We start from the raw sequence: 27,435 nt of genomic DNA, 5'->3' as shown, positions 1-27,435 counted from the left end.
TCTTTTTCCCCCAATTTGTGTGTGCAATGGAAACTCTCTTGCCTGCTTCAAATACTACTCCACAAGCAACACATGTTTCATTTAATTTCATTTGTTTATTTAATTGCATCAGGACATTACATATTAATCAATGTGTCAGTAAAACAGCATCAACATAAATATGCCAGAGTTAGCACAATAGCATTGTTCTAAGGCAGGTAAATGTGATGTACAGTTGAACAATAACATTTAACACACAGTGAAGCAACATGACAAACATTAAACCTGACTGACGACAGAAAACATCATACCACATGTACGATTTATCCATCCATCCATTTTCAGACCCACTTGTTCCTGTTATTCAGGGTCGCAGGGATATACTATTTACATATTTTTTAATTTTTTTTAAACAATAGTCAAGAGTTAAAAAAAAAAAAAAAAAGCCCAACAAATACAGTACAATATTATTTTTTGAGATTTGCTTTGAAGGTTGGGCAATTTCTGATATTTTCTGCCAGTGTATTTCATAATTTTGTGCCTCTGATAGTTTTTCCCCTCCAGGCCATGAGGTGGCAGCACAAACAACAAAAGGAAAACAAGCTCAGTGGTGACTAAAGGTGAACCCAGCTGACAGTACAGGATGTATGAGGCCTGCCATTGGAGTTCAAACGGGGAGTTTCCAGAGGAGAGGTCAGCAGGAGGTTTTCTGCTCATATATAATTGATGCTCTCTGTGCTTGTAAATTTTGTTTTTTGTTTTGTTGCCTTGACGACTTCTTTACTCCCCTTCAAAACTTTGTTATCATCGCCTTTGTTGAAATACTGACATGAGCTGATATAATACAACCTTTCTTTCTAATACTTTTACACTCGTGTGTAAAAATACTTCTGTTTAACAACCTTGCTTAAATTACTTTCTTACGTACTTACTTGCAGAAAATGTGATTCCCTAAAAATAATACGCACTTATCCCAGCAAGTTCATTTTGTCTTCTTTTTTTTAACAAAATAATAGCTTGAGGTTTCATTTATTCACACAACTTATTCAGGAAATGTTCTTTGAAGTTTACTTTAATCTCCTGACATGTTTCGACTGCCAACTGTCAGTCTTCTTCAGAGACATCTACTGGTTGCTTTGATGTCCTCATCAGTAGATGTGTCGATGCTTTCCTTTGAAAATAACTCGTAAGGAAACATCAAAGCAATCAGTAGATGCCTCTGAGGAAGACTGACAGTTGGCAGTCGAAACATGTCAAGAGATTAAAGTAAAATGAAACCTCAACACTTAATAATACGAATGGTTTAATTAAAAATGTGTATAACATTTAAGGTTACTATATATTAAAAAAAAGTTCTGCCTCTTTTTTTGTCTGCATATTTATTACACAGGGCCTGTGCTAGAAAGCTGTATAAATATGTCCAAGATACCTCATGTGTTGCAGCCCCCTACCTATCCCCCCTTACCCAAAAAATAAATAAATAATTGTGCATCTGCAGACTTGTTGTAAGGGTCATTAAATGTACATAATACCTTTCATCTGTTTGCAACACAATGTGTCTTTAATGGCCCTTGCTTCATCACTCTAATGCCTTTGTATTTCTACATAAAACAGCATGATATCTCTATCCTTGTCTTTTTACTCTATAGGTAATTATTCATAGTGTGACAAACCCCTTTGTGCTGGTGGGGAAGAAAGCCAGCCCAGTGACGAGCTGTCTCACGAGCCTCACAGATTGTGTGGTGGAAAATGACTCATTGTGTGTAGTAAACATTGTAAATGTCAGGTGTTTTATGAGGGGCTTTCCTATCGTGCTCATCCTCAGTCCATTTCTTTTCATCTGTGGTTAAATCAACTATGGAGCTGGCAGGATATGGAATCATCATTATTCTGTGATTGGGATCTGCTGGTGAAAGCATTGAAATCAACACTTTTACTGTCCCTAACTGAACTCAAGTGTCCAAGATAAAAATCTCCAAATAGCCCAAACAGACTCGCATCCTGCAGTACAAAGAAATCGTCTCTATGATGATGACATCTGGACAAGAAGACAAGACTAAAACATAGATGGTGAACATTCAAACAAAGTGAGCCTAACGGAAGGAAACCCCTCCCTCTTTGCTTTCAGCCCTGCTGCACCTTTCTTGTAACCCACCTTAGGAAAACATCCGTGCCCCCACACGACGCTGAGCCTTGTGTTTCCTTCTGTCTTTAATCTCAGTGAAAAGAGCTTTTAACAAGGCCGGAGAGGATGAGTGGGTCTGCCAACGAAGAACAAAGGCAGGGAGGAACTGTGTGAGATAGTGGCAGAGGTGGAAGGCACTGTAATTTATCACCTGTTGCCCTCGGGCGGCCCCTCACTCTTATTTTGGCTCTTTGAGCTTTGAGTGTGTATTGTTATTGTGTGGTGGATGAATATGTGAAACATGGAAAAAGATGTTATCAGAAGTTTTGGAGTAATAATAGCATGTTGATGCCCCAGTGCAGATCAAAATATTAGTACAAAGCAAGTAGGATGCAAACATCAGTATACTTTTTGTGCTTCTCTAAGTTTAGGTAGAGCCAGCAATACAAATATAAACAAAGGAGGGAGTTTTATTGCATTTATTTAAAACATTGTCAGATGAAACCTCTGAAAATGCCCACGTGAACAAAATCTGCAAAGTTCTCTATTGTTCAATACTGGCCTAATGCTTTAGAAGAAGATGATTACTTTATTGTCACATATATACTGATACATGAAATCCTTTTTCAGCATTTAACCCATTGCAGGTGTGGTTATAGGCCTTGCTAATCATCAGACTTAATTCACGACCCTGCAGTTACAAGTTTGCTTCTTTACCGGTTTCGTGGCACAAAATAAACAACTGATGTTGTGCTATTCACAAAGATAAACATCACATCTGATACTTTTTCAAAGTCCTAAATACCTCCTAATTCAGTTCAGTGTTTTTGAATAATCGTGTAATTTAGTGAACCAAAAGAATTTAAAATCTCTGTTGTTTAAAATAACATCAAAAATGGATTATTATGTTGATATTGTGATAAGTAGATAAAAGTATCCTTGTGTGAATTTTGTGACTGGTGATTAAAGTTGGGTGTCCATGGCTGCAGTGTGTATTCATGTAATTGTTTAATGTAATGTCATTATTTTTTTAATTCTGGAAAGAAAGAAAAAAAGCTAATCCACAGACCAAAGTTTGCTCATTTGTAATTGGGTAATATTTCTGTTTGGTAGATTGTGACAAATTTCTATATTACTGTCCTTGACTGCCCTCTTGTGGCTTTTTTTGTACCAACATGAAGAAAATACAGTATACCATTCGAAATATATGGATAACAATTCTGTTACATTTGTGATAATGATCTTATGTAAGAATCTTATTAATTTAACTTTAATATCTGAATGGGAAGGTAAAGGATCCTTCAAGCAATCAACAGACTGAGGCAAATCTCCCACTTCTTCTGAAACATTGATGGGGGGGGCACTCATTTTGTGCCGCTTCCAGAAGGAAATCCACAAAGCGACGCTAAAAACATTCAAAATGACGACAAAAATTCACAAAAAAAAAAAAAAAAAAAACACACACACAAAATGGGAACAACAAATCCAAAATTAAAAAAAAAAAAAAATGACAAAAAATACATATATTAAGAGTAAAATATACGAAATACCAAGAGTACAGGACAACAAAAACACACAAATTGACTCCACAAACGCACGAAACAACATAAAAACATGCAACACGAAAGAAAAAAATTATCAAAATTACCACAAAAATTCACAAATTGAGAGTAAAATTCCTAAAATGACAACAGAAATATACAAAAACCCTTTTTCTGTATTAATACCGTTGCTCATTATTATTATTTTTTTTCTAAGATAAATAAATAAACAGATAAATAATAACATAAAATAAAAATGCTCATTATTCTAGATGCTAACATGAATATTTATAATGTGGCCCTTGGATCAGAGAATAATATTTTTGTGGCCCCCATCGAGATAAAAGTTGCCCATCTGCTTGTGTCATAAATAGTTGGTCATGCGTATCCGGCGGTGGAGGTGTGACGTAGGACGCTCGTCGCCGTGTTTTCTTGTTGTGGTCGCGGACTGGAAGGATCAAGGAAGCGGCTGTGGACATTTAACACCTTGCATTTGGGTGAAAGTCCGGCGAGCAGAAGGCTGTCACTGTAGCGGGAGAACATTAATTAAAAAAAAAAAAAAAGGCCCGTCTGAGTCCTTCACACGGCGAGGCTCACCATGTCTGAGACATACGGTACGTTTGAAGCAAACAGGCTGTCACTCCATGCTCACTGTTCACTGACATACAGCGTTCTTAGCGCCGCTGCTAGTTGTAGTTAGCCTGCTAGCTTAGTTTAGCTCCAGGCTAATCAGCCACCTCACCGCAGCTGTGGCCCTTGGTTATAAGTACACGTCAATTAAAGGACACTGTACGTGCCTCCGTGTCCTATTATTATATGTGTTTCATAGATGTAAGATGGCAAGTCATAAATAACATTACCACAGAAGTTGATATGTCATCATAACCATGATTAGCATTAAGCAGAATGAGTGAATCTGCTAGCAGAACCATTGCAGTCTGAGGTGTTGGTTCATGATGGCTGTGGTTTGTCCTTTCCAGTTTGTTCTGTTCAAGCCCTCAGAGACTCTAACTATTGACATTACACACTACAGCAGCACTCAGAGACATAGTCACTGCCTCTGTTAAATAATGCAGCTATATTCTGAAAATGAAAAAGCATTTCTATTAATCCATTTTAAATTGAATTATGGTACATAAATGCTTCCATATGTTTTACCCTCAAATGTCTCTCAAATTGATTTGACGTTTTGTTTTTTGGGGGGTTTCTTTTGTATCTCTCTGTGTGTACCAATGCTTTTTCTCTGATCTTACTTTGTTTTTACTTATTGTCTTGGTGATAATTGACTGCCTTGCTGCATCCACAAAGCAGAAATGAAAAGAAGTTGTAGTTAAAGGAACATTTTTCGACCGGCAATGAATCAAACAATGTGTCACAATCAGAGGTGGAAACAAAGAGTACTGAAAATTTCCACTCAAGTAAAAGTACCACTGTTTAGTTGAACATTTATTGGTCTAAAAATGTACTCAAGTAAAATTAAAAAGTAGGTTGTTTGAACAATGTTGTGGTTCTATCTTCTGTAGTCTAAAAAGGACAATGGAATACAAATATTAAACTAACTGGTTTTATTTCAAGGCAGACCTTTTATCAAATTCAAACATATGAAATGAATGAGTCTGACATCTATCAGAGATGCCTGAAGATGGAATCTAGGGGTGTCCTGATCTGATATCAGCCAGAAAACGAATATTGGCTTTTATCGGATTGCATCTACAATCTCCGATATATATTATGTTATATTATATTTATTCAGTTGTAAAATACTGTAGATGTTATTTTGAAGGTTAAAATGTGTGTAACCAATTGGTTAATAATAAGGCTGTTGCTATTGGTCCGGACCCAGACCTCAGACAAACCTGACTATAGTTCCAGCACTTCCTGTCTGCATGCGCAGTAAACTGAATGCCAATAGTTCTGTCACTACCGGACTCATGTCCTTCTAGCTATAGTTTTGTCAGTTTTATTTTAGCCCTATCCCTAACTCTGAGGTGGAATTTGCCGTGTTAAATATGCTAAAATTAAGGAGAAAAAAAACCTAACCCTAACCCAGGAAGTATCCTAAAATGTTTCTTTTTGTAATTGTATTTTTAAAGGTGGAATTTGCTGTGTTAAATATGTTAAAAAAAATGTCAGAAGTGGTATTCAAGTCCACATCAGCGGAAGGAAAAATCCTTGAGTCTAGCGCTTTAGACCACTCGGCGATCTTAATACGGTGGTAAAACAGGCACATTATGCTTATGTAGAAAAGGTCCGGCAGTGACGGAACTGCGCTAAGGAAGTGCCGGAATTATAGTCAGGTTTGTCTGAGGTCCGGGTCTAGAACTATAGACACTTATAGTCAGTTTTTCCTCATATATACTGTAACTGACTATTGTTCTCTGAGTAACATCACTTGATCAAGCCTTTTTTTAACATTCCACGCTACAAAATAAGTAATAAAAGTATATATCGGTATCGGCCAATACACAAGGCTGCAATATCGGTATTGTATTGGAAGTGAAAAAGTTGTATCGGGACATCCCTATTAAAAAGTAGCTTTTTTGAACAATGTTGGGGTTCTATCTTCTGTCATCTAATAAGGACAATTGAATACAAATATTAAACTAACAGGTTTTATTTCAAGGCAGACCTTAAATCAACTTCAAACAAATCAAATGAATGACATCTATCAGAGACGCCTGAAGATGGAATCATAACTATTTAAATAGTGGAAGATATGTCTCTACTAGTACAGACAATATCACATTCCTATTAAATGGAAAGTTCAGGCAAACTGTGATAATATCAGACAACTTTAATGTTTATATAGTTGGTCGGGTCATTTTGAACACTGTATTTTAAGTTATATCCCTATTGCATTCAGACAGGCGCTGACAATTGCATGATGTATTGTTTGTTTTTTTATTTTATGTCTTTTCTTTTGGAAGTTCGTTCTTTGACACTTCTTTTTTTTTCTTGTGAGTTTGCTTCACTCCAGAGTAACAGCATTCTATGTGGTCATTTTGCACATGTCTATTTTGTCCTTTGCATTTTGGTTTATTACTTTTTTGTAGTTAATTTATCTCCATGTTTAAAGGTTCAAAGTATTGTCATTTTGCATGTTTTACATATAAATGGAAATTTGAGCTTAAAGGCCAGTGGCATACAACAACAAAAACATATCAACGTAACCCTCCCAGCCTCTTTTGTATGGTTTTCCATACTTTAAAAGTAGGTTTGTTTGTCTTTTAGTTTTCTTGTAATATTTTTTTTTATCTCCCACCACAAAGTGTGGAAGGGGGATATAGGTTTGAGCTCCGTCTGTTTGTCCATCTGTCTGAGTTAAAGTGGACAGCTTTTCTCAAACTGTTTAAAATACTTGGATTACCAAATTCGGTGTTTGGCTTCTGGGTATCAATACCTTAATGGAGTTCGAAAATGAGAAGTGTGCAGTTATTTTTTCTGGAGTTATTGCTCTTGTTCTGTTTTTTTGGCGGGGGATGTTGGTGACTGTCTTCTTGTTTAATTTGCACTTATATTATTTATTGTGGGTTTTGTTTATGCAGCAGTTTTTTTGTTTTTACTTCGGTGTGGTTTTGTTGACTGTTTTCATATCACTGGAGCCCATCCTACTGAGCCCATGTGGCCCATGCAGAAATGTTTCCATGTGAATATCTAATGTTGGGAGCAGATCAGGTTACAACTTCCTTTAAGCATTTGCATTGTTGCCTGCCTCGGCCACAAAGGGAAAGTAATTGGTGTCTCACTTTTGTATAGTCACAACTTCCCTACTCGTGTCAGTAGTCAGTCAGACAGACAGCATAGATTCTGAAATGTCACTCCCTGTATTGTGCACTCAGACACCCTTGTCTGTTCCTACTCTTATTCACTTTATCTGTGCAGGCAGTATTTATGTAGAAGTGCCAGCCCTAATGGGAGGGTTTAATAGCCTTTTATCGATTCTTGTCGTTGTCTCCTTGTAATGTTGACTGTAATGTGAGCACTGGACCTTTTGTATTATTTCTTACATGAACATTCTAATCCATGCTGGATTTGGTTTTTTGTTTCCAATTCCATGTTTAGATTACATTACGACCAAAATGAGACAGTGTTGTTTTTAAGTTAAACATTAGTAGAAAATGTACACATTTTTCTCTCTTTCTTTTCTCTTGTGTTTTGGGTGGTGTTTTTTTCTTTACCCAGCTGCAGTTACAGGAAGGGAAACATCTCGTGTTACAGACTGTACATTGTTCATAGATGGCAGGACAGAAAATGTATTAATATCCCAGGATGGTACATTGTAATGAGCCATAAGGAGATCAAAAGCAAATTGCGTTGTTCTTCTGTTCCCTCGTAAGTTCTACCAAATGTATACAACGCATAAAGAATACAACAGCGCTGAAAGGTTGCTGTTGAAGGAATTTCCCTCCCTGCATTGCCTTGACAATACTGACAGCTTGATTGTTGGATGCTGAATGATCTCACTTGGGATTTAATGTCTGTGGAAAAAGATCAGATGCAAAGCAGGAGCCTCAGTTCTGCTGTCAAAAACCATTGAAAATGTGACGTATACAGCTGAGAAATTTTAATGCCTAAACCTGCCGTTTATGGTTATTTAGTGTTTAGCTACATTTTTTTAGGGTTTAGTGACTCAGGGGGCCCAAAATGAAGAATCAGTTATTAAAATGGTTGGTGGTACCGAATCATTGGCACATACCAATATATGAATGGGGCCCATTACCCAGTATGTGGCGACCGTGGCTCAGGTGGTAGTGGGTCGTCTTCTGATCGAGAGGTTGGGGGTTCGATCCCAGTACCTGACTATGTGTCGAAGTGAACCCTAAGTTTCTGGTAATTTCCAAATTTATGGGAACATAGTCGTGTGATATATCGTTTCAAAGGTAATTCAACGTAGATTACGATTATGCCCCGGAAAATTTGGTTGGGGCCAGAGGAGCCCATTTTTTGGCAATGGTTCATCCAAACGTGTTTCAGAATTTTTGGGCCGATCACCAATCAGTGAGTTAAAAAATACCGATCACCAATTGTCGAATTGAGGTTGTTTTTTAGGTACCGACCGAAATCCTTCGGTACTACTTGATACAGATGAACAGAAAATCAAACGGTACCATGTTTCGGGACCTCAACACACCTTGTGACTGTGAAGGAGTGGAAGAGTTGAAGAATTTCCGTGTAGGACCTGAACATAACATTTGTTGTCAGAGTGTGGGTGTGTGGCCCTTTAACTGCAAATGAATGCCCTAGTCGCTCGACCATGTGCGGAGTGAGGGAGCGTCTGTGACCGGAGCAGATTGATTATAGGCTGTAAATTTTGAATGATTGGCAAAATAAATGTTGCAGCTGCTGAATTTAACCGGAGTCCCATACTCAATGTCTGCTGTGAAGCAAGGGAGTTAACTCCAAAGCTGAGGATAACTTCGGCCTCCGGAGCGAAGTTAGACTCCTAGGTGTACAGCGGAGGTGGGGCGCGCGCACATGTGCGATTCTATGTCCACCACCATCATGAAAGACAGAAATGTCTGTTATGAAAGCGCACCGTTCTCTGACTCTCCATGTTAACAAGCGCACGCACACATACAAACACACACATAGACACTAACAGCAGACGCTGCCCCCACTTTCAGAGCCAGTAGACTGGAAGTCCGGTCCTCAGCCGCTTCGCTCCAACCGAGGGACATTTTTGCCATTTACACCTTTGTGCACGAATGCGAGTGAAATAAAGCTGTGTCATGTAAAGCAAACAACTCTTCGGTGTAAATGAGACAATGACGTCATTGATTGGATCAGCCAATTGATATATTCCAGATCACATTAGTTGCATAAAATGCAACATATCGGCCGATCCAATATAGCCAATCAGATGGGTGTAAAGCCTAATCATGAACCTAACCTCCAGGTTGTGTTGCTTGATAAAGAATAAAGGTGCTGCATGTAGTGAGCTATCAATCAGAATCAGAATCAACCAGAAAATATAAACAGTAATTAACGACTTATATGTACAAAACTAAATAGGATAAGATAATAAATGGTGGGGGGAAGCTAGAACAGCAGTAACTATTACATAATTTATTAGTAGAGGACGCAGGAGGCATCCTCACTTTTGTTTTCCTGAGATTTATGCTTGTACTCATATAATTTGTAACTTTTAAACTTTTGGAGTTATTGCCCGTGCAACTTTTGGTTCCCATCCACTTTCATTAGAAATTTTAATCTTTTAGCTCCTTCATCCCCAGCCATTAATCAACTGACGTTGACCATTCAGCCTTTAACATGTTCAGCTTCTGCCTTCAATCTATTTCAACTTTTTGCTAGTGTTCAGCTATTGCTAGGTTAATGCTTAGCTAATTCTCGGTTAGTGCTAATGCTAGGTTAATGCTACCGCTAGGTTTGGGTGGGCGATATCGGAAAAATATCATATCACGATCATGATTTTTTTCATTCAAATCATTTAGACTATTTTAAAGTTATTTAGCAATAAAAAAAAAACAAATCACCTACTTAAAATAATCGCCCTAAACGGAAAAACGGAATAAAAGATTATTTAGAACAAGATTTTTTTAATTGTATGTAAGCAATTCATCACACTGGTTCCTAGTACAATTAACATCAAACAAAAAGGCTGACAAGTTATTTTAGTCACACACAGTCTTAACTAAAGTGGTAAAGCATTAGCATTAGCATCACTTTCTACATAACAAGGCAGCATATCAATCTAGTGATTTCTATTTGTTATTGAGGTAACACACTCAAATTATAAAAATCCTACTTTAAGCAGTGTTTGAACGCCTCATTTCACACAGTTTAAACAATAATATCCTTAAAGATAAAATGTTACTGTTACTTATATATTTTTATATACATATTTACTTTTACCTTTCACAATTTTGCTTTATCACATTGTACAAGCGATTGAAATAGGTTGAGCATTGCTGGGTGGGGTCATTATTTTCAGTTGTCTGAAGCCACCATTAAGAACACACACAGCAAAGTGTAGATTAAGGAGGAGGTTATTTTTGGAATTGATCCAAGCATTTCTAAAGACATAAAAATGAACCTAAGCATTTAAATATTTACATTCCTTCAACTTTCATTATTGCACAATATAACTAAGGATGCAACATATTGATTTGAGTTAAATGCATTTCAGCATTTAGCCCACCAAATACACACAGACGATACTGTGTTTAAATGATATCTCATGGATTAAGTCAGAACTAGTGGGATGTTATTATGCTGAGTCACCATCAGAGAAAGTTTTTCCTGTGCTCTCCTGCTGTGGCCATCTGCATGTGGAAGTCTATGGCTGTCTATTTTACATGTGAGGGTGGGGTTACACTATCTGTATAACCAGCCTGTGTCAGTATGTCACACTGTCACCTATAGCTTGTTTATTTATTTATTTATTTGTCAATGGGTCAGTCGACTGCACCCCATCAGTCTGACCACATGCATGGCTTTGAGATTACGAGGCTAATTTGGCTCTGGTGGATTTTGTGTCCATGGTAGCTCAGTGGGATTAAAAGGAAATCTGAGGATTGTCTCTCAAGATGGCAGCAGACATAGAATGCAGATTTGTACCCCTCTTGTTGCTGTTGTATTGATCTCCACCTCTTTCCTCCTTCCAGACTTTCTGTTTAAGTTCCTGGTGATTGGCAGCGCTGGGGCTGGGAAATCCTGCCTCCTCCACCAGTTTATTGAGAACAAATGTAAGTCACTCGGCCAGAAAAGAAGTGAAATATTATGACAAGTATTAATCAACAAACACACTCATATGAGAACTTTTCATGAGTCATCAACTGAACTCTGTCAGCTGCAAGTTCCTACTGAAAGAATTATTCACTGACTGCTTTCTTTGTGGAGGGAAGTTGCACATTTCACAGCAACAAAAAGTAATACTAATGATAACAGATGTATTATTATCATAATACCGGTATTAATGTTTTTTCTCCTAATGACTAAAATATGAATTAATTCATCAGGAAATCTTCAAGCTAAATTTTCTGACAAAGCTGTTCTTTTATTGTGTTTTTATGTTTTCACTGCAGTTAAACAGGACTCTAACCACACTATTGGTGTAGAGTTTGGTTCTCGTGTGGTCACCGTGGGTGGAAAAACAGTCAAACTGCAGATCTGGGACACTGCTGGGCAGGAGCGATTCCGGTGAAAGCTTGAAGCATTTCCTGCTTACTGTCTTTTTGGTGGTTAACATCTGCATTTGCTACCTTAAACTGTCCCCCCCCCCCCAAAAAAAAAATTTTTGAGACAACAATTGAATAACGATGATGTCATATACTTTGATAATTACACTAAACATGGTTTGTGCTTATCCTCCACAGCTCTGTAACACGCAGCTACTACAGGGGTGCAGCTGGAGCTCTCCTGGTCTATGACATTACCAGGTATCACTTCCACTGCTCTTATCTCGTAGGATTCATCCACCGTTTGCTCCTTACTAGGTTTAGGCACACACACATTCATTCTATCAGCGCTAGGTTTTTTCTACTACGTAAGGAAAGCAGACAACACAAAAGACTAGTTGGATTCTAACCCTTGATGAGATGTGGCCTCGCTAACTTTCCAGGGCTGACCTTTATTTTAAAAATTGATAGATGATTAGAAAATAGCCAAATAGGTCATAGGTTCACCCGTGTTCTTTTGCCTGTTTGTTTGCAGAAATCTGCCACGATATAGCAGTCCTCCATATTGCATTGCCACCTAAATATTGGTTCCAAAATCTAATCACTTGTTTCTTACCACATTTCGGATATTTCCTGAAAATTTCCTCAAAATCTGTCCAGTTGATAATTCCCGCAAGTTCATTTTGTCTTTTTATTCAGACAACTTTTTTTCAGGAAATTTACTTTGATCTCCTGACACATTTCGACTGCCAACAACTGCCAGCCTTCCTCAGAGGCATCTACTGATTGCGTTCATCAGTGGAGATGAGGGAACATTTTTACACTCCCACACCTGGGACTCTCTTGTCCAGAGACCATTGGGCCACAAGGGACGTGGCCAGACTGAGAGAACTGAGAAGTTGGCCACGCCCAGAAAGATGCCTCTGAGGAAGCCTGACAGCTGGCAGTGGAAACATATCACGGGATCAAAGTAAATGTCAAAGTAAATTTCCTGAAAAAAGTTGTCTGGATAAATGAGTCGAATTTTAAATAAACTGGATTCCTTTAAGAATAAAACTCACAAATGAATGACGTTTTCCTGTGAATTCCCTCCCATCTATTTTCCAAACTAACATTTAGACTTGATAACACAGGGACCTCCTTCAACATAGGATGTTTTACTCCTGACTGCAGTGATGCAGTGGACCAGGAATGCAGCTCTGAGTGTTCTTGTGAGTCCTGAGTGGCAAGCAGCACAAGTCCATCACTGGATCTGTCACCTCGGGTAAAAGGAGACTAGAGGAATGGGAACACAGGAGAGTTAATGGAGAGTGGAGACATTTGTCACCTTTACTGGGTGAAAGGGTCAGCAGGAGGACACACAGCTGTGGATGTGTTTCTTCGTCCCATCTGCATCCACGTAAAGGGTTGCGTCATTCTTTGGCTGTTTGTGAAGCAGCTGTTTAACCTCACAGAGCAGTTACTCATGTTACTGGGGACAAGAGACCTGTTTTAGGGTCATCACTTTCTTCCTCCATAAATAAGTTAGCATGAAGGCTATATTGCTTTGTTGGTGCACACTAGTACCATTAGCTGCTGTGCACTGAAAGGTTTGGGTCAGAGTGTTTTACCCACTGCTGCTTTTATAATGGCCAGGGCATCACATGCTACTCCTGAAAGTTGCCGTTTAAAATGTTTGCATTTGTTTGCTCCAACGTATGTTTTCTCATGTCCTACGTTAACTGGTTTGGTTAACAGTTTCAATATATGCACCAAGGTATCTGCAGCTCCAGGCAAAAACAAACATAGTAAGTTAGTCACAATTTAATTAGATCTGAGTTGAAAATGAGAGTGAAACCAAAAAAATGTACAATACATAGTAATGTTAATGATATGATCTACCTGGTCACATGACCACTTCTCTCAGAGAATTACTGCCACATTAGATGGCAAAACAACAAAGTAATGCAGGAATTGTTTTAAGCAAGTTTTGAGCTTCCATCTTCCTGCAAAACAACCTTTAATGGAAACATGTTCAAAGCGCAATTGTACATTGTCAAAACTTTTGAAATATCGCTATTTTGTGAAAAACTGTAATAGGAAGACAGCTACTGATAGCATGTTCAGGCATGCATACATCCATTGTCATAAATCTGCACTGACTCCTGTTTTACAATGTCTCCATGTCATACTTCAGTGTTATTCTACTGCAGTATGGTTCATTACTGCAGTAGAATATGGTAGTATGGTTCATCATTTTTTTATATATTTTAAATATAGAGACTTGTATTAAAGCAACATTCTTTGAAAAGAGCATTTCAAATTTTGTCTTGCAAAGTCTTTGACCAAATCTGTAATGCAAAAACATGATCTGGATTTTTTTTTTCTGATGCAGTCATACATACAATAATATTTGTTATGCAAACACTCTGACACAAAGGCAGGGCGTAACTCCCTGTGTGTGAATCATCCATGTGAGCTCAAGCCTTTAGAAGCTTTGCATGACTACTAGGAGTGTTGAAAAAAATTGATTCGGCAATATTTTGCAATATTACGTCGCGCGATTCTCGGATCGATTCAAAATGCATCTGTATTGATTTTTTTTTTTAATCTTTATTTAACCAGGAAAGTGTTTTCCACTGCAGGAGACATAGTAACTACACAAAGAAGTGCACTAACACCTGGGCATGTTGACCAGCTCGTGTTTATTCAATAAAATCAAAAAAGAAAGTATTAACTTTCTGTATTTATTTGTTGTTCTAGGCATATAAATCAGTTAAGTTGCACTAAAGTCAAAGTTGGTTTAAAAACCACAGGCAGATTATGTTATTTCTTTATTTGAAGTTGTTGGCACATGACATGTTAAAGCCCATGTTTTAAGTGTAAAATATGCAAATAAAATATATTTCATACGTCATGTTCTCATGAAGGTGTACACATTTACAGATTAGTTGTTTAAGTCATAAATATATATTTTTAAAATCTCAATAATTGCCTTGTACTTTAGTATTGGGATACGAATCATATCACCAGATGCCAGGCAATACACACTCAATGACTACATATTAGTGTTGTACATAGGCCAGGGCCATATGGACCAAAATTCTTATCTCAATATTTTTTCTCAAAATGGCGATATACGATATAAATCCTGACATTTTAACTCTATAAAGTCTTACCAGAAAGACAATTCTGGGTTAAATTTGCCGATGACAAATGCCACTCAGGCACATTTATTAATAAAGAGCTGCACAGTGCCACTTATGGCTTTTTCTTCTATAAGGGACAGCATGTGTGAGTGAATTCTCTAATGTGGCTTGTTTGGGGGAAGGTCTAGGTTAGAACGCACTTGGGAATACTTCATCGTGTTATGAGAACTAGCAAAAGCAGCAATTTTTTTGCCATTTTAATACAAAATATGCTATAAAGTAAAAATATATCAGTATAGGCAATATTGTAATTTAAATGGATAGAAATCTTGATAAATTGCCCAGGCAGTTGTACATGCTTAGCTTTGCACTGAAACTGAATGGCTCCAACTGTTCTTGCAGTCGAGAGACGTACAACGCTTTGACCAACTGGCTCACAGACGCTCGGACTCTGGCAAGTCCCAACATCGTTATTATTCTGTGTGGAAATAAGAAAGACCTGGATGCAGACAGAGAGGTGACCTTCCTGGAGGCGTCACGCTTCGCTCAGGAGAACGGTAACTGAAGCTACATCTACTTTCTGTTCCTGTTCAGTTTTATTAATGCTGATGAGTGTCCATTTGTTTAATACTCATTGTGTCTCTGAAGAACTGATGTTCCTGGAGACAAGCGCGCTGACAGGTGAAAATGTGGAGGAGGGGTTTCTGAAATGTGCTCGCCTTATTCTCAACAAGATTGAATCAGGTACAGTGTTTGTTTCTTAGTCACCGAAGTTCTCTGTCTGCCTTGTGTGTCTATATACTGTAGCTGACTTTAGTGACCGTGCTTTTATTTTGAAGGCGAGCTGGACCCAGAGAGGATGGGCTCAGGCATCCAGTACGGAGATGCCTCGTTGAGGCAGCTGCGACAGCCCAGAAGTACGACTCCACAGATGAAGCAACAGTGTAACTGCTAGGGTTAAGCTCCTCCCCCTTCTCAGCCCTCACACGCACCCAATGTACGCCCCCTACAGGTCAGGGATGTCATCTAATAAAAAAATGAATCCAATCTAACCGTAGAGGGCTCGGCGATAAATCGACATCAAAGATATATCGAGTTTTCTATTTTGGCAAGGTAGAAAATTACAATATCACCTATATCGATATATTTCATTTTTTTAGCTTTTTTTTTTAATGCTTGTTTTAGGAGTCGCAGCTTTCACTAAATCTCAGAATGGCATGAAAAGCACAGTTTGATGGATTTTTGAATGCATCCTAACCCAGATCTTCCCCTAAACAAGCCACACTACAGAACTCACTCACACATGCTGTCTCTTATAAGAGAAAAAGCCAAAAGTGGCACATATTTAGAAACTGTTAATGAATGTGCCTGTGTGGCATTTTGCAACAGCAAATTTAACCCAGAATTGTTTTTCTGATCAGACTTCATTTGAATCAAAATTATTGAGATTGAAATCGTATTTTGAGAAAAGATATGGAGAGATGAGTTTTGGTCGATATCGCCCAGCCCTAGCTGTGACTTGTGAAGGATGTGATGATTTGTGATCTTGTTTTTTTTTTTTTTTGCAGCTCCAGGTGTTTTTGGGTGTGTGTGACCTTTTCTCCCTGAATGTCTCACACACCTCAGATCACCTTGATGGACGCTCATGACCCCCAACCTTTGTACTACGTTCCACGCCCTCATTGTGGAAGTCACTTTTTTTCCCCTCAACTGGACCTTAGAGCTAACAGTGAGAGCCAACTTCATTCAGAAAAAAAAGAAACTTTTAATTGGCTGTGAATGTGAACTGCAATCTAGTTGTTTTCATTTTAGTTTTTCATCCTGTTTTGAGTGACCCTTACAGGCTTTTTACAGCATCAATGATCCATTCTGTGCGTTTCCCAGCTTTTCCCACTATGCTACCTTTTTATTCTTTGACCTTTGCCTCCACACACTCCCAGTTTTTTATTTAAGGGTAAGTAGATGACTTTTCCGTCCTGGTTGGTACTGGGTGTGACTGATATCAAGTGTATCGTGTGCTTGAACATGCATAGGATTCTGTGTTTAATTTATTGTGAGAAAAACAAAAGGGTCATGCCAAGTGCGATGCAAATCCTAAAGAGCTGTGTGTGCATGTGTTCGTATCGCTCACCAGGGGATGTCTGTAATTTAGTCAGAGCAGATGAAAGGTCTGCGTTGAAATCCACTGTAAATGTAGAGTGTTGCTTTATATTGTGTATCTAGAATATATGATCCCCCTCCCCATGTCTCACTGCAAAGAAATAATCCAATGACACTTTTCCACACCCACACTGTGGGTTGTGTTTAAAGCACAAACGGAGACGTTTGCTCTTCTTTTAATCCAAAGGTTGTCAATACTCTATTAGATTAGCACCTTGTTCAAGTCTCGTTTTTTGTTGCACCTGCAGTCAGAGCTCCTTAAGGTGCAAAGACGGTGTTTGACATATGCTGAATAGTTTAACCCACACCCCAATGCTTCCACATTGTTGAATTAGTTAGGTAAAATCTATACTCTGTTTTTTTATCATGAAAGGAGAAGTGTTTCAGATTTACAGAAATGGAGAATTTCAGGTTGTGTTTTAATAACTTAAGAAACAAAAAACATCCAAGAGTCCTTAATTATTTAGTCAAAGCCACTGCTTCTGTGTGAGTCACCGAGCACACGTCAGAGAGGAGTTAATAAATGATCTGCTTGCATTGGACCCGTATGCCTGTCTCTGAACGCAACTTCCCAGGAAGTGTTTGTGTTAAAGCTCAAGTGGAGAACACACACACACACACACACACACACACGGGAGAGCAGCTTTCTAAGTAAACAACTCAAAGTGTGTCAAGAGGCAGGGGGTTAAAACATGTCGCGTCTATAAATAATCAACATTGTGTGATAGTTTGTATCCTTCTGCAAGTGCACTTTTGTTTTTAAATCTTTTTTTTGTTGTTCATATGCTGTAACTATAGAACTGTACATTTTGTTGGATTTGGGACTGTAATAAAGATTTTTAAATGTAGCCATTTTAATTTTTTTACGAGGCAACAGCTGAGCTGTGATTTCCTTGTTCGGGTGTTTGGTCTGTTTCTTGTTCCTCTGATGGCAGGTAATCATAAAGATGTTAACAATGTAAACTGACTGTTCCCCACTGGGTACCGATACTAAAGCAGTTTTAAATGGGAGAACGCTGCTCAAACAGTAGTCACTTAACAGTTCATTACCAAGCAATCAATAGAAAAGCCTTGTGTGCATCAGTTTATAGTCTGGATTCAATCATGTGATAATAAACAAATCAACTCAGTTGTTGCTCAGTAACTAATTGTACATGATAAATGGAAATACTCCTGTACATCTTAAGTAACTCTTGTTGTAAATAAGATTTGTCTATTGAGGGTTAGTGTTGCCCAGTGATTGTAATTATGCAAATTCCCAGTAAATGCTTGTTTTCCAGTTAAGTTGTCTCCTGTGTCTGTGTGTAGAAAACCACTCTGTTTGAATGTGAGCCCAGTTTAGACATCAGGGCCATCACCAGCTGGCTCAGTGTGTAGATGATTGATTTGGATCCTCAACCATCCTTCAGTCCTTCCTGTTCTCTGGAAGGCCTTTAGGTTGAGGTTAGGATATCAAAAGACTCGTATGATAAAGGCTAAATGTCCTTTGTGGCCATTTGTCAGGATTTATTCCCCAGGGTCGATAGAAGAACATCTAGACTGGTTTAATGTAGCTGGAGTGGATATATTGACTGATTTATTGATCCCAGTAAGGCCATCAGCCCGACCTCATATGTAACAGCAGATGTATCTGGTTTACCACCAGGTGGTGCTAGAACACTGGGGAGAAAAAAACTTCCTTTAGTTTAAAAGCGCCTTTAAGGTTTTTTTTATTTATTTTTTCAAATGTGACACTTAATACCAGGGGTGTCAAACTCATTTTAGTCAAGGATCAAATGCAGACCAGTTTGTTCACAATTGGGCCGCAGGTTTTATGTGAGACAATACCAAAGCAATAAGTGACAGATACTTAAATTGCCTTTGATTTATTTATTTATTTATTTATTTTTTTTTGACCAAATTGTATTTCATTTGTGGAATAATTTGAAAAAAAATTACAGGATATTGAAAAATAGGGAGGGGTGGGGGGGTTAATGACTTGACACTTAAATATTCTGCATTTCTTTTAGCTATAAAAAAAAAAGATTTAAATGCATAAAAAGATACCAAATGTGTAATAACTTAATATATAGTTACTAAATGACTTAAGAAATTTATTCTGTTATTCGAAGTTTCAAAATAACACGTGGTGCTGACTGCTGTTTTGAAAAATCTTTAAAATCACTTTTAATCTATTCAAATTAGGGGTTGAACAGACTAATCGACTTAAGTGTTGTCTCGCGACTCTGTCCACGTGACGTCGACTAGTCGCAGTACCTGACTTTTGTCCAAGATGGCGGCGCGACACGAGGGTCCTAGTGCCCCTGCAAAGCAAGGCAGCACAACATCAAACGTTTCTCCTCAAACTGCAGCTGGTAGGCAGATAATACGGCTAATATACATGCTAACGTTAGCTTTAGTGTAACATAATAACCTCTTCGTAGCTATTAAGGAGCTATTTACTCCCCCTTAAACATGACGCTCCGGTGGATGAAGTAAATGCAGACTGGAGCAGAATTACAAACGTGTTTAAGGGGGCGTAAATGTCCGCCGAGAAGCCACAGTGGTTGGAATTGTCGCCACCTGCGGTCACAGATTTTGGCACAACACCGGTATCACAGTCTGAGTTTACCTCCGTACTTAGATTAATACCGTAACCCTATATAAATAAATAAAACACGCGTCCGTTCACTTTGAAAACAAAATTTTATTTTATTTTTTAAAGCAAAAAAAAAAAAAAAATCCTTTTTCGGTAGTGCGCATGTGCACGCATGCGCATATACAATCTTAGTACGACGTGAACGTGAACTCAGTGCATGACATCGGCACTCGGCTGCCACTTTTTTTGCACTCGGCTGGGCTTCGACTTTTGGTGACGTCATGGACTAGTCGACTCCGCGAGTATGCACATAAAATCGACCTTTACAATGAAGTCGTTTTTAGTCATATTTAAGTCCTGTATGAAATTTCAAAGTTTTTCTATATTTATTCCATCGTAATATTCATGTAAACCTTGCACGATGATGTCCATTTTATGAAATATGCAGTGAAATCTCTATACGTCATTGACCCAGGTACTGACATCTGTTGAAATTGCAAAATGTCTCCACATAAAATCTGTGGCCCACTTGAGATCTGATTATTAAATATTAGGTAAATACTGCAAACTATTTCTAATGTAACTATATATATAATGTAAAACGATGTCAAAACGTCACTTTTATGGACAGTCAGACAAAAAGAAAGTTACCATTTAATCTGTTTTTATTTACACATTTGGGACTCACTGATGAATGTAGCTGTATACACACACACACATCTTCCATCAACACATACTCAGGTGGACAAGAAGGTAAGCGTACAAGTTATTTGCCAGTCGTAAAAAAAAAAAAAAAATACAAAACTTAATCAGTGACATAAGAAGCCATCATTATATCTGGATATGGTTCAACAGTGGGAATTTTATTTCAAATTTAATGAAATTATTTAAATCTTTATATGTCGGGAATGTACGGCCTCTAGCAAGAGTTCAACACAATACACACTTTAAAACGCAAACTCACATACACCTTTACGTTAAACATATTCTCCATATGCAGGCCTAAGTGTTTTAAAGAGTAACTAACAAGCACCACTTTATGTAAATTTGAAATTCAGTACAGCCTCCAAGGTGATCTATGTGTTCTCGTATCATCTCTCACCAGGAGGAGGTCTGACTCCACACCGGTTGTCATATCATAACAGAGTGAATGACACTCCACATGGGAACTTTCTGTCCAGGGTCAATAGCTGTGAAGGGCTTTGTGCACTGCAGCACTGATTATTAGCACCTCTGCACTGGTGGATTTATAGAAATAACTGCAAAGGTTGCTGTAAGTTCCCAAATGCACGAATCATTCCAGGCCGTCTATTTATGGTGCTCATTAGTTACTGTAGGGTCATTAAATGTTTAGGGTAACGAGAGGAGGAGGAGGAAGCAGTTTCACATCAATCTTCACAATGCAGGGAAATAAATGCCCTCACTCACTGGTGACTTCATAAGATATCAACCAGCTGCAGCCTCTGGTTTGGGCTCCAACCCACTGAATACAGACTAGTGGAACTCAGGCCTTTGTTTGAAATGTTAACTGTTGAAATGCATCTTCATTCTCAGCATTTAGACATTTTAATAACTTGTTCCAGACATGTGTGAGTGTCTGTAGAGGGTGAAGAATGATGGCAGTCATTGGTTGCAGTGGTTCAGGTTCTACTCCAGTGACTGCAGCATAAGGAGCTGTTTGAGGACCTTGGTTTGACTGGTTTCTCTGATCTCTCCAGCAAGGAACATCTCATCCACCACAGTGTAGACCTTCAAACAAGGGGATCAGACATCACAAGCAGAATAAATAATAAAGCACATGTGCTGTCATTGCAAATTATGGGCTATTCCTGTTTGGCTTCAAAATAATGTCTTCAGCCAGTCTTGATTTGTATCATTTTTAATATCTATTAGTAAAATCTAAACTCTGAATTATAAGTTATTAATACAAAATCCTGAAAATACACATATTGCATCTAGACAGCATGGAGATGTTGGTCACTGGTTTTAAACTATTTATCGGCTTTTTCAGTGAACGACTAATGTTTAAAAATGACATTTTTTTAATTGACTTCAATTCTTCACGAGTTAAATTAAAAATGCTGTAAAATGTCATTTTAATTTTTTTTTTAATGGACTGAAAATATATTTAGCAAGAATTTGCAAGTATATGTCAACATTACCGTTTACAGTCAACCATATTGAGGCACAGTTGGCTCAATTTTTGATAATGTGCTATAACATGTTTAGTGTCAATTCAGCAGAAATTGTGGAAGGAAATAGGTTTTACAATTTTTTTAAAAAACAAAGTGATGACTTTATAATTTGCAATAGATTTAAATATACAAACGTTTCTTCAGTATTGGGGCTACATTTTGGTGAAAGTTGCCAATCTGTAGCACACATGGTTCATTTGTTGGCGCACACACATGATTTGAAACAATGATTTTAAATGTTATCATGGCGCTATAATGAAAGAAACATTACTGTATACTTCTAATGCTTCTTGATTTACCAGGTTTAAAAAAAAGCCCAGGATTGGAAACAGAAAATCGTACCTTGTAAAAGTTGAAAACAAGATCCAATTCACACACGTTGTGAAAATACTCATTCAGCACCTGCCAAAGAACAAACATTTAAATATTAAATGATAAATCAGTAATCAGAAATGAAGTTTAAACAGAATTATTGAAGCGTTCTGTGTCTGCTCATACATAATGAGCAGACACAGAAAGAAACATGTTTACTTTAGAGTCACTGAACCCCAGTTAGGAATCAGCAGCAGTGTGTTTACTACTGCCCCCTAGTGGTAGAAACGAACACACCAAAAAAAATCTGATTTTTCTAAAAAAAAATAATAATAATGAATTATGCATTAAAACGAGGGCTGAACGATTTTGGAAAATAATCTAATTGTGATTATTTTTTCAAGGGCCTCTTGTCATGTACAGTATTTTTCAACGAACAGAAGCAATAAAATATTTATTTTTTTAAAGCACAGATTACAACAATAAAGCAAACAAATGTCTGTGGCTTTACCTCTTCAACATACTGTATCTAAATAACTTCACGTTTCATGAAACATGTAAAACATGTGGACTGCACTTCTTAAACACTCTGAACTTAACAGGACAGTACAAAAAAAAAAAAAAAAATTGCAGCTTAGAAAATCGCATTTTATAATATTACATGCAATTAATTGTTCAGCCTCAATTAAAACCAGCTGTGTGAACGTCTTATGATGCACCATTTGTCTTATTAGAATTTCAAAATACGACAAGGTTTATGCACGCTAATACTGACAGAGCTCTTACTTTTTAGGTTGTAATTCGTGACCAGTTCTAAGTTATTATTTAATTTGGCAGCAGGGATAGAGTTCTGCAGTGTGCGAGTGAACAACCCTTTTTGTTTTTTTTTTGTTTTTTTTTTTGGGGGGGGGTGGGGGGTAGCATGTACTTGAGTATTTCCTGGTACGAACATTTGAGAAACAGTGATTCAGTGACACCAGTGTTTTTGACATGCATGCAAAGGCATTTTTCCTTCTTAGACAAACATTTTAAATGACCTATAATCCAAAAGGCTCTAAACAGAAAATTTGTTTTTAATATTATCATAAACTCAAGGAGTGCCCTTTGATTAATTATTAAAAAATACTGTTGAACAGCAACTAAACAATTTAAGTTGAGATACACTTTAGAGGTCAAACACATCAACGTGACTCCATCACTTAAATCATACAGTAGTAGTCGTGCTACTTTGGCAACTGCATTGAGGGTTTACAGTAGGTACGTGACAATTAGCTGCTAATAATGTAATAGTACTTCTTTCTAAAAGCCACTAGTTAGAGTTGACTAAACAAAAGAGGGCAGTAATATCTGCAATCATCCGGAGGAATTCCAGAAAAAAGACCGACCGTGAAATTCCAACCATCCCATTTTCCTTATGGACTCAAACCATCATGATGTGTGGTGCTCTATTACCTCCACAAAGTTGTGGATTCCCTCGAGGTACGCCAAGTTATTATCAGTCACGTCCACACAGATGCAGAAGTAGAGACCAGCATAGCGTCGATAAATGATCTTGAAGTTCCTGAACTGTGGGAACCAAACAGAAGTAAGGCCAGTTCAGATTAGCACCATGTTGTGACAACAAGGCATCTTTAAAAAAAAAAAAAAGGTGGAAATGTAATTGAAAGGTATGTAGCTAAAAAACTGCTAAATATCCAGTGTTGTTTTTAAAATGTTGGTTGTTTTCAGTGAGTTCATCTAAAGCATCTTTAACAGACACACTATGATGAAAATTACAGAAATGTTTGGGTGTATGTTACACCAGTGTTTCTCACACAGGGGTATGTGATGACACTACGGGGCTACTTAAAAAAGTAAGATTTATTTTTGAATAAGAAATGATAATACTAAATATTACCAGCAACTTCACAAAACGACAACAAAAAACACACAAAAATAAGACTGAGAAAAGTGTACTGATAATTAAAAAGAGCAGACAAACAACTAACAAAAATACACAAAATGACACCAATAACACACACACACAAAGGGGGAAAAAAGTACTTACTATTACAGCAACATACAGAACGACAACACAAACTTAAAGGAGAGAAAAACAAAAAGATCACGACGAAAAAACACACAAATAACAGAGAAACATTACAAAACAACACCAAAACACCACAATGAGAAGAAGAATAATTTAATTAATACCAAAACACAAAACTAAGAGAAAAACAAAGAAACCGAAAACAACAACAAAACGCAAAAGTAAAACCACACACAAGGATCAGTTTTGCCCAACATCAGGAGGGAATGACCGGAGAAATGAAAAAACCTTAGGGAAAATAATCTGTCAGAAGCCAAAATACCTGTACGTTATTGTCATTCTGAGCTAAATGTTGCAGTCAGACAAAGGAGGGTACTTGGATTTAAAAGTAAGAGAAAGGGGTAAGTTGAGAACTCCTGTGCTACCACTATAGAACCACACGTCTGTATACAGTTCCTGTAGGAAACAATAACACACCTCAACAAAGTTAGTGTGCTTGGCGTCCCTGACGGTGACCACGGCGTGCACCTCCTCAATCAGCTTCTGTTTCTCGTCATCATCAAACTGCATGTACCACTTAGCCAGCCGTGTCTTCCCTGCTCGGTTCTGGATGAGGATGAAGCGAATCTTTGGACATGTGAAAAAGAAAGACAAGGTTACAAGAATTCATAATTAAACACATTGAGTGATTTTATTCAAACTTAACCCCAGTTAAGATTGCAGGAATATAATACAAGTGTGGAATTAACTATTGGAAAATTAAAACTGAAAATGTTTACACCATTAGCAACTCAACCATGGTTTTACCCTTAACATGGAAATCTTTAGTCACCTCATGATTTCATTCAATTACAATTAAAGGGACTGTGATTCGATTAGGAATCGTTTACTGATGCATTTATTGTATGCACATTTTCACAGCATTTCTTTGTTTCTCACTGTGACCACTGATGAATTACTGTTTTGTTTTTTGAAACATGGCATTTGCATTCAGACAGGATACAAACTAGAGGTGTCCCGATCTGATATTGATATCGGTCCGATATCAGCCAGAAAATGAATATCGGACTTTATCGAACTGCATCTAAAATCTCCGATATATATTATATTTATTCAAATTGTAGAATACTGTAGCTATTATGTTGAAGGTTAAAATGTATGTAACCATTTGGTTAATAATGAATGGGTCAGTTTTTCTCACACCTACTGTTGCTGACTATTGAGTAACATCACTTGATTAAGCCTTTTCTAACATTACACACTACACATTAAGTAATACAAGTATGTATGATTCAGCTGATACTATATCAGCATCGGCCAATACGCAAGACTGCAATATCGGTATTGTATCGGAAGTGGAAAAAGTTGTATCGGGACATCCCTAATACAAATGTAATGTTTTACCTTTTTTTTTTTTAAACAAGCAGAGGACACGTGTAAACGATTCAGTTAAAACTACATAATAAAGTGCCAAAGTAGCAGAATCCTGTTTGTTGTGAAAATACAATAAACATACAGTAAACAAAAAGGGCTGTTCTAAATTATAATTATATAATTCGTATAAGCAGCTCAGCCATAAGGCTTTGAAAATATCCATTCATTGTTCTTCTACAGTAATTCTGTAGAATTATTCCATTCAGATAATTGATTATCTGAATGGAAATGTCTGCATCATTAATCAAATCATTTAAAGCAGCGGTTCTCAACTGATCTCACCCTGAGACCCATATTTTACAAAGGTCATTTTTAGAATTCAACAAACCAAGTTTAGTTTTTCAAAAATAGCTGTACAAAACACACATATATCATCTTAATCTAAATATTTTCCTGTGCAACATGCATTTCACAGCATGCCTGTCAATAGAAAAGTTTCTTTCAAGATAAAATACAAAGTCCAACATGAGAGGCATTAAGTATTTGTTCATTTTTGACCAGCTGTCCGCGACCCACTCAGTACAGGTCCACGACCCACTTTTGGGTCCCGGCCCACCAGTTGAGAATGACTTAAAACACCATGCCACACATCAAAAATATGTCAAAATACTCTGAAATAGCTGGGACACACCTTGGCACAGGACAACAAACACGTCTTCAACATTCTAGTCTCTCTAAACTACATATTTCCTCTCATAAACTCTCTTTAAATTCTTACTCCACAAGCCAGTGGAAAGAACATCTCTATCCCAGAAAGCTCCATGGTGTTAACCTTCTATCAGACACTTCATCCCTATCACACACCTCCATGTACTGTCAGTGTATTTGGGAGGGTTAATTCTGGGTTAAAGCATTTGTCTGTGGAACTGATTTCTAATAAAAGGTGCAACAGTTCAGAGTCTAGAGGAGTTCTGGCCTCGATTTAACCAATGTTGTTTAACGTTGACAATAGAATGAATGTCAATGACCATTTATTTTACTACCCAAACACTACAGATCAGGAGGTCATGATGTTGACTGTTATGTGGAGGCCAAAGCCATTTAATTTTAACCTGTAAATACATGATGAAAGATGTCATCTTCATCATAAATGTACTTTAGTGAGAGTCGCTGATCAGCCTCAAACTGCTGTAGATTAGAGACACTGTTAGCTTATCTTGCGTTTACAGCAGCTTTGCCAAACTGCAATCCTTCCATTAAAACGTAACATACAGATAGATAAACAACAATGACTATTTTAGAAAGTTAAAGTCCTGTTTGATCGTAAAATACTGAGGTATTTCATTGTAGCAAAAAGCTAGCGTTTAGAACAGTCGGTAAAGGAGGTTGACAGGCTAACAAACCAGGAATTCGTCGCTATCATGAGATGAAAATCAAAGATATTTGACTTTTCTCATACTCACCATGTTTCTTGCTTATAACAGGTCCAATACACTTCAAAACGGCGCGTTTTAAGGTAATTCTGATAATATTTCTGTTAATTCATGGGATTTTTTTCAACGCTCGTCCGCTATCTAGGGTAAAGCTAACAGGAAGACGAAAATCGCCCCGAGTCCCGATGCATTGCGGGAAATGTAGTTCCTTGTAATGCTTATTTGAAATCAGAAAACGGGAAAGAAAACTACAACATCCAGCAGCATGCCTTACTTGGTCACATGAGAAGCAAGGAGAGATTTTCTTGTTCGTTTTTAGATGCTTAAATTCACTTTTTTCCCTTCTTCTAATGATTAAGACAAGTACTCTTTGCTTTAGATCAAATCAAATTAGTTAATATGTAAATGGATTTGAAAAAGGAAAAAAAGTCAATAATTAAGTA

The 27,435-nt window shown here is 37.5% G+C and overlaps 2 protein-coding genes across 3 annotated transcripts; one reads left to right on the top strand and one right to left on the bottom strand.

Moving 5' to 3' along the window:
* The first annotated feature begins 4,040 nt into the window (after positions 1–4,040).
* On the top strand, positions 4,041–18,355 carry rab4b (RAB4B, member RAS oncogene family). 2 transcript variants are annotated; one of them, XR_003675393.1, is made up of 8 exons: positions 4,041–4,259; positions 11,271–11,351; positions 11,691–11,805; positions 11,982–12,044; positions 15,314–15,468; positions 15,560–15,655; positions 15,751–15,923; positions 16,480–17,919. XR_003675393.1 is itself a non-coding variant. In XM_028465319.1 (8 exons), exons 1-7 carry the CDS (start codon positions 4,244–4,246, stop codon positions 15,864–15,866), a joined length of 642 nt encoding a protein of 213 aa, XP_028321120.1. In that variant the 5' UTR covers positions 4,041–4,243; the 3' UTR covers positions 15,867–15,908; positions 16,480–18,355. The 2 variants fall into 2 exon arrangements, 1 of the variants encoding a protein (XP_028321120.1); XM_028465319.1 differs by having other exon boundaries at positions 15,751–15,908; positions 16,480–18,355.
* A 2,141-nt stretch (positions 18,356–20,496) lies between these two features.
* Positions 20,497–27,171, bottom strand: ap2s1 (adaptor related protein complex 2 subunit sigma 1). Its single transcript, XM_028464527.1, has 5 exons — positions 27,023–27,171; positions 24,663–24,812; positions 23,609–23,722; positions 22,187–22,246; positions 20,497–21,398 (listed from the first exon to the last, which is right to left on the bottom strand). Exons 1-5 carry the CDS (start codon positions 27,023–27,025, stop codon positions 21,297–21,299), a joined length of 429 nt encoding a protein of 142 aa, XP_028320328.1. The 5' UTR covers positions 27,026–27,171; the 3' UTR covers positions 20,497–21,296.
* Positions 27,172–27,435: the final 264 nt, after the last annotated feature.

Source organism: Gouania willdenowi, chromosome 13, assembly GCF_900634775.1.
Source record: "Gouania willdenowi chromosome 13, fGouWil2.1, whole genome shotgun sequence".
In the NCBI taxonomy this organism is placed as follows: Eukaryota; Metazoa; Chordata; class Actinopteri; order Blenniiformes; family Gobiesocidae; genus Gouania; species Gouania willdenowi.
The sequence above is the reverse complement of the archived record's forward strand: the minus strand, read 5'-3'. Positions and strand labels throughout refer to the sequence as shown.

What these genes read in the sequence shown, in the direction of transcription:
- rab4b (XM_028465319.1), top strand. An exon ending in CCAGTTTATTGAGAACAAAT is followed by an intron (nt 11,352 to 11,690) that starts GTAAGTCACTCG and finishes TTTTCACTGCAG; the next exon opens with TTAAACAGGACTCTAACCAC. An exon ending in ACGCTTCGCTCAGGAGAACG is followed by an intron (nt 15,469 to 15,559) that starts GTAACTGAAGCT and finishes GTGTCTCTGAAG; the next exon opens with AACTGATGTTCCTGGAGACA.
- ap2s1 (XM_028464527.1), bottom strand. An exon ending in AGCACACTAACTTTGTTGAG is followed by an intron (nt 23,723 to 24,662) that starts GTGTGTTATTGT and finishes TGGTTCCCACAG; the next exon opens with TTCAGGAACTTCAAGATCAT. An exon ending in GAATCCACAACTTTGTGGAG is followed by an intron (nt 22,247 to 23,608) that starts GTAATAGAGCAC and finishes GTTCTTTGGCAG; the next exon opens with GTGCTGAATGAGTATTTTCA.